Genomic DNA, 7287 nt, shown 5'->3' on the forward strand with positions numbered 1-7287 from the left:
ATAAGAAGTATATGAAAAATAGACTTAAATAACTATTTTAAATTATTAATACAACAAAAGAAGAAAGTAAGGAAATTACACTGAAAAACTATTATATATAGTGCATTACAATACCCAAAGGCCTCATATATGTATTTATATGTCACAGCAGCATTTCTGACTAACCCCGATGTCTCTGTGGCACCAGATCTACACATACAACGAGGAGGGCCCAACTATCGAGAGCGACAACTTCATGGATCGCGTGGATTGGAACGGAAGTAAGAGGAGCCCCGACATCCAAGACGCGTCCATATACCTGCTCAACGTCACCTTCAACGACTCGGGCACCTACCAATGCTTCTTCAACCGCATCCTCTTCTACGACAACTACGAGTACAGCACCACCATCAGCAAGGTGGTCCACCTCACCGTGGTCGCTAAAGGTAGGCCATCAGCTGTCAGCACTCTACTGGACGACGGTTTGGTCTGCGATATGAGAGCAGATTGCATCACCACCAGGATATCTGTGTGCAATGCCCTCGTTCCCGTCTCTGCACCACAAGCAGGAAACATCCCGCCCCCATTGACAGTGATAGACGCTTTGCTCATTCAGCGCATTGGTCATATTATTTGCAGTTTCCCTATGAAATCATGCCGTCAGCATATGCTCTAAAAATTCTTAGTTAACTGCGCGAAGCATATAAGACCTCCATTTACGGAGGAACGAGGTGATGGTGCCTTTTAATTTGATGCAAATTATGTGATTTCACCATAAACGGTCAATGTAAGGGGAAGTGAAGTGCATGACTAAAAATGTGAGTTATGGAGTTTGAGATTTTTAAAAAAATGATATGTATGTTATGGATTCAGGATTAAAACCCAACCGCTTCAGATGCCTATGATTCACAGGCAGCCTGTACAAAATCCCAGAGGGGACTCCTGAACAATAAGAAACCAGGAAGAATATAGTTTTTTAGCCAGACAACAAAATGTGTCTCCATCCAGACTTACTCTTATGGAATGAAATACCATCATTGGTTCATTGGAAATTTTAGGGAATAACGGCTGAATTTCAGTTTTTCGGTGTTTGTCTGATTTCCTGGCTTCCATGTGTGCAGCCACCAGAGGTACGGCGTCCATCGTGTCCGAGGTCATGATGTATGTGACCATCATTGGCCTGCAGGTCTGGCTCCTCATAGAGATGATATACTGCTACAAGAAAATAGCAGCAGCCGGGGAAGAAGCATTACGAGAAGCAGCGTAAGTGTTTTTTTTACTGCGTACATCTGTGTGCACATATCAAACTCACAACATGCGAAAACATTATAACTCCAGTTTTGGCGATTTTAGTTCTATTGAAGGATTTTACAGTGCTTTTTTAAAATTGATTTTGGTATAGATGAGGCGATTCTTTCTTTGAGTAATGCAAATGACTTTAGCCAAACATTTGTGGTCAAGCTAAACCCTTCCATGCAATTGTCAGTTCTTGAAAAACAGACACTTTGGAGGTACAAGGTTTTTATCCAAATAACATTATATAAGTGTGTGTGTTGTTGAGCCCAAACAAAGTGCTGGATTTTTAAGGCAAATGCCTGCATAGATATTTAAAAGTCTAAAAACAAATCCAGTTACGATATATATCACGACATAAACACAAAACATAAGCAAATGTTTTTTTGATAAGGCTACCTTACATTTAAAGATTTGTAGCTAAGGTAGGCCTATTGAGCGCTTCAGTTTACTCTTAACTATGTAATGGAAGCACTGTTTCTAAATGACCTCAAATATGTCTTAAGCACTTCCATACTGCAAAGTATTCTTACTTATTGGCCAGCGTGTATGCTGATACTGATATATCGGTCGGGCTCTAAAGCGTGCAAAGCTTGAAACAACACACAACTGGAGTAAGACCCGGCTACATGAGCATTTAAGACGCTGACATGTTGGCCCCAAAATCACTTAATTCCAATAGAACCACCGTGATCTGTAGATTTACTCTCAGCGTCGACGTAAATCTCCTCCATTTTTTTCGTGAAGACTTTGATTTTGTGGACGTTAACTTGGAAAATTTGCGCGAACAGGGTCGGAGCGGAAGTTTTGCTACCGTATTAGCTTAACGGAGTGCTGTAGGAATACATGCTTAAACGTCAATGGGTTTTTTGAATGAGTTTTTGGTAAGTTGTCTGAAATAAGGTCTGTGGTTAACACAAGCTTAAGCGATTTTAACGTTTTTAAAGCTTTTATGTGTCTTAAAAATGGCAGAGGCTAACAAGTGGCTAAATGAGAACAAAACGTCATTACGCTGTTGAGTACACCTTTACAGTATCATTACGTGCACTCATGCAACCCTGGTGTAGTTCTTTTACAGCCTATCTTCAGCTTTTTGACAAGAGAACCAGTGCGATGCTAACTTCCTGGTTGGCCCACAACCCATCCAAGCAGCACTCTAGCTTTACTTTACTCGTCTATTCCACGAAAGAGTAATGGTTTGTTGACAGTTTCGAGGAGTCGATGGTACAAATATGTCTCTTGAGTACGTGTTAATTTATTGTCCTGCTAGCGGGTGAGCTAATGAGATAACCGACAGCTTGCTTAACTGACAGTTAGCAAGCTTGTTGGCGGGAACGTTTTTTTTTTTTTTTTCACCACTTCAATAACTTCGGTGAATGAAATACAAAATAATAATAATATTGATCGAAAAATAGAAAAAAGCTTGATGAGTTATTGTTTGTGACTAGCAGTAGTGATTTGCCAGCTTGTTAGCAGTTAGCTCCCCTTTTAGCGGCAAGCTTTGAAGGAAATATTTCTTTGTGGTGTGACTGGGCCTTTACTCTAAAAACCAACTCCATAACTTGCTAATATGTTCAAAATAACAATAAATGATGCTTTGAAAAGTGTGTATTTCCCCATGAATACTGCCATATGTTATTCATGCTGTATTGCTGAAGTCACACCTCTAATTTGAAACTTTTACCTTGTTTCATCCTCTCTTTGGTTCATGTTCCTCTCCTCTACTTTATACCTGTTATCTTCCAGCAGCACTTATTTTGGAGATTATCAATGTTTCCATCTAATTTGTGTCTTATCACTTGTATGTCTCTTTGTCTCACGCTCCCTCTGTCTATTTGTCATGATTTCGTCTTGTCCGTCCCATCCTGTCATCCTCCTCCCTAGTAAAAACCAAAACCTTCCTCCTGTAAGTCAAAAAAAGGAACAAAAATCTGTCATAGCTGTGATATGTTTTTGTTTTTTGCATTTTTCACCCAATTCACTGTGCTAAAATTAAAAGTTTGACCTTGTTTCACAACATTGTTTTTTCTCATTTTCCTCCTAGAAATGCTGAATATTTAGCGATAGCCTCGGAAGGTAAAGATAACTGTGCAGGGGTGCAGGTCGGAGAATAGCACAGGTATGTTTGTGAAAGTGCATGTCAGCAGTATTATTCCCAGATGCACTGAGTCCAATTCTTTCTAGAGCTGGGTATCAAACCCACTTACTTTTTCTTCAATCAGTTCAACAGTTTTGTGATTTAACTAATAATTTTGCCTATTTTAGACAGTATAGACGATGTTGGACATACGCTCATTTGCTATTTGTGCCGAGTGTAAAACTAGACTGTTTAATTTTGACACCTCTGTATTTTAACACATAAAGCAAACAAGATCTAACGTGTTAATTTGTGAACTTTGGCGTGATGCTAGGCAGAATTTACATTTGGACAGAGCCAGGCTAAATGTTCACTCCGTTTGCAGCCTTTATGCTAAGCTAAGCTAAGACGTTGCTGGGCTCAGCTTCAGATTGACCGTACAGTGAATATATCTGAAGAGATCTCTTGACTAGATTAGAAGTTAAATAAATTGATGATATCTGTCTTATATTTCACCATATCTCTTGATTCTGAGCTAGTACTTTAAAGTGAATACCCAGCTTTTGATCTTTATTTCAGAGGTTCTAGTGTTTATTAATGATCTGGATTTCCTGGAAACACAGTGGTTTTGAATCAGTGCCATTAAATCCATTAATGTATGTTGTCTTTATCTTCAGGCTTCTTGCATGGACTGAAAACATCCTTCCACCCTCTGACCTGCATGTAGACAACTTCATATCAAGCCTCTATTTTCCCTTTTCCTTGACAAAACTCACACATGGATATAAAGAGAGCATGGTACCAGCACTGTATATAGTCTTCTGCGCCACAAATGCATGTTCTGCACTTATTTCGAGAAACCCATTCTGCATTAATGAGCCACATTGTCAACAGCATATACTGTCCATACAGTATTTCTTTAAGTATATGTAGTCACACATTTATATCAAACGTCAGTGGTACTATGGGCATCTCTTGGACTCCGCGAGGATGATTGTCGAAGAAAGCTTTATACTAAATCATCGGCACCTCATGTATAAATAATGCGACACACACAACATGTATGGAAATTTAATAAAATATAAACAGAATGTGATGGACTACGATAGTTTCCAGTTGCTAGTTGTACATTCAATGGAATCTTACGATGTACTAATAAAAACTGAAAAAAGTACACGTGATGCAGAAGTCTTTTTTTCTTCAGAGGGTTGAAATGGACGGCTTCTGTTACAGAAATAATAACGCAGACAACCGCCAATCACCTTTTTGTTTGTTTTTAATATCATGTAGCTGAAGCAACCACCGCGTTAAAGCTTTGTGCTTTGAACAAAACAATTCTCCAGAGAGTTCATAAAGCTCACCATACACTCAATATGAACCGATCAAATTCCCAACATTTATTTGATTTATTTCCAAAGGTTAGACTGATAGACTGATACCACTCTCATGTCAGTGCGTTTACTACAGAGCTGCAGTTAGTGGAAATCATGAAGGAACATGTGCAACTACAAACAGTCATTTTTACATTTCTGTTTGCATATAAATAAAAGCAAACAAGCTACGTGTTAACTTGTGAGCTTTAGAAGTTCTGGTACGCTTCCAGAGCCAGGCTAGCCATTTACACCCGTTTCCAGTCTTTATGCTAAGCTATGCGATAGCCGCCAGAGCGGTATCGATCGAAAAAAGTGGATGAGAATTATTTCCCCCACAGTGTTTATAGACGACACTCTTCCTCCCATTGACCCCTCAGTGCATCGTCCCCTACAGTTGTAACACACAATCCAGGCCCGGGTACTGAGGCAGGTTGAGCTGGTACTTCCTCTCCAGGCCCGGTGGCACAAACCGGCCTCCCAGGAAGTGGTACCGTCCCCTGAACAAGCTGGCAGACTTCTTGGGAGCAGTGAGAGAGATGAGCATGTCGGGCTGCAGTCCATCTGCGCTGCCCTGCTCCACATCCCAACCTTAAAAAAGTATGAACAACAAAACAAACAGGATGTCAAAATCCAGTACATATATATTCTACATTGGTCACACACATATGAATGATCATATAAAATCAAACCCTTTCCACCACTGCTAACTACAATTACGTCCTGTAATGTATTTTAATATAATTAACTAGAAACTCTTTAGTGGAAAATCCATATTCTGCAGTGAGTGAGGACTGACCTGAGGGGATGTCGATGCTGGCGACGGGGGCGGTCGTCTTCTTCAGCACGTCCAGGATGGAACCAAAAGGCTCTCGCACCGCCCCCTTGAAGCTGAAGCCGAAGATGGCGTCTATCACCAGGTTGTAAGCCTCGTCGATCACTGCAGCCTGAGAATTCATGTTTTTTTTAATTGTTTTCTATTTTACTTATGTTGCAGATGTGTAACTGTGGAAACATAAGTAAATGACTCTGCATCATTAGTTACCAAGAATATAATTGACTGCGTTGTCCGTTGCGATGCAATCTCCAACCCTAATTCCCCCACAGGGAGCAATAAGGCTTCCTCTACTCGAAACTGCAGCCTCATTTAGCTACAGCTAACGATGTGTAATAGAGTAGCCGCATAGCGTGATATAAAATGCACACTCATGAACACAATGAGCAGGAGGAATTGTCTTCGCCCCCCTGTGGATAGCACTGCTGCTGCATTATTGATTTAACGGCAAACAAACCTCAGGCATCTCAGTCAGGAAGGGGATCTCCATTTTCTGGCACTGCGTGGTCAGGCCCTGGAACAGAGGCTTGTTTGGCCTCTTCGGGTACAGGACGGTGGGCTCGTAACCCTGCAGGAGGAAAGATTTGTTTTCATAGTTTGAAAAAGTTATTTACCACCCCGCATATACGGGTTTGTAAAAATCCAATGCTGATTGGTTCAAAGCTGCCACAAAGGATTTGACTGTCCTTACATGGTGTTCAAGCACAACTTAACCGCCTGAAGTCAGAATTTTGCCAAAGGATTGAATCCATCCAATCAGTCTGTTTTAAAGCTACTACCAGGAACTTTAATTTTGTGTTGATTTTGGCGGTCCCTGTGGACAAAACCGGTAGTGTTTCCGAGCACCAGAGTCCCTTTAAAAAACTCTAATTGTACTGCAGCAGGGGTCTGACAGTCTGTGCCGCAAGAGGGGGAATTCTTTCCACTCAAAAACGCACATTTTAGAAGCTTATCGTATGTTTTGTTTAAAAAACCATCTGCAACTTATGCAAAATAACTAGTAGCTATCACTGTTATTTAACTGTACTGGAGTAGAAGTATAAAATACCCTAAAATATTAACACAATAACTCAAAGGTTCTTGAGGAACTGCACTTTGTTAATTTCCACCACTGCTACAGAGTATCTTACTGTCACTCAAGTGAAGGCCACTCACAAAGAGTTTAAGATGTCGTGCACAGACCAGACCGTCGCCTCCGTTGTTACCAGGCCCACAAATCACCAGCAGAGAAGGTATGGCCTTGACCAGGGAGGTGATTGGATAAGCCTGTCGGAGAACGAAAAAAAAACAGAACATATCAATCCTCCACAACTGGTATTGGACAAGGAAAAGAGGATATTATTTACAGCAACGTCTGAAGAGAAATGCTTCTAGTGAGTACTCTCATTTAGACACATCCATATACTGCAAACCTGGTTTATTTAATATTTCAAAATAAGAGCCCTGATTGACGTCTCACCCTGGCGATGGCCGTGGCACAGCTGAGTCCAGCCAGCTCCATCAGCTGGTCCACGCTGAAGCCGTACTCACTGAAGAGCTCCTCATCAATGTGCTGGGCCTCCTCCTGCCTGTGTGGAGCATCAACAGGTCAGTGTGGACAGTCTATGTATATACACACACACACATATATATATACACACATATATATAGATATACACATATATACATATATATAGATATACACATATATACATATATATAGATATACACATATACATATATATAGATATACA

The 7287-nt window shown here is 40.6% G+C and overlaps 2 protein-coding genes across 2 annotated transcripts; one reads left to right on the forward strand and one right to left on the reverse strand.

The window, feature by feature from the left end:
• The first annotated feature begins 86 nt into the window (after positions 1 to 86).
• Positions 87 to 4525, forward strand: LOC116378432 (sodium channel subunit beta-1). Its single transcript, XM_031840307.1, has 4 exons — positions 87 to 425; positions 1101 to 1242; positions 3317 to 3391; positions 4027 to 4525. Exons 1-3 carry the CDS (start codon positions 170 to 172, stop codon positions 3384 to 3386), a joined length of 468 nt encoding a protein of 155 aa, XP_031696167.1. The 5' UTR covers positions 87 to 169; the 3' UTR covers positions 3387 to 3391; positions 4027 to 4525.
• On the reverse strand, positions 4405 to 7142 carry naxe (NAD(P)HX epimerase; the record flags this gene model as incomplete). Its single annotated transcript, XM_031840306.1, has 5 exons — positions 4405 to 5310; positions 5519 to 5666; positions 6012 to 6122; positions 6710 to 6820; positions 7014 to 7142. Coding segments are annotated over 5 exons (699 nt in total), but the record flags the coding sequence as incomplete, so codon positions are not given.
• Positions 7143 to 7287: the final 145 nt, after the last annotated feature.

This window comes from Anarrhichthys ocellatus, unplaced genomic scaffold, assembly GCF_004355925.1.
Source record: "Anarrhichthys ocellatus isolate YVR2014 unplaced genomic scaffold, GSC_Weel_1.0 scaffold2591, whole genome shotgun sequence".
Taxonomy (NCBI): domain Eukaryota; kingdom Metazoa; phylum Chordata; class Actinopteri; order Perciformes; family Anarhichadidae; genus Anarrhichthys; species Anarrhichthys ocellatus.

Excerpts from the sequence above, each read along its gene's own strand:
- LOC116378432 (XM_031840307.1), top strand. The coding sequence starts at position 170 with ATGTCTCTGTGGCACCAGATCTACACATACAACGAGGAGGGCCCAACT. Across the intron at positions 426-1,100 it reads CCTCACCGTGGTCGCTAAAG|CCACCAGAGGTACGGCGTCC; the intron begins GTAGGCCATCAG and ends CCATGTGTGCAG. Across the intron at positions 1,243-3,316 it reads GAAGCATTACGAGAAGCAGC|AAATGCTGAATATTTAGCGA; the intron begins GTAAGTGTTTTT and ends TTTTCCTCCTAG.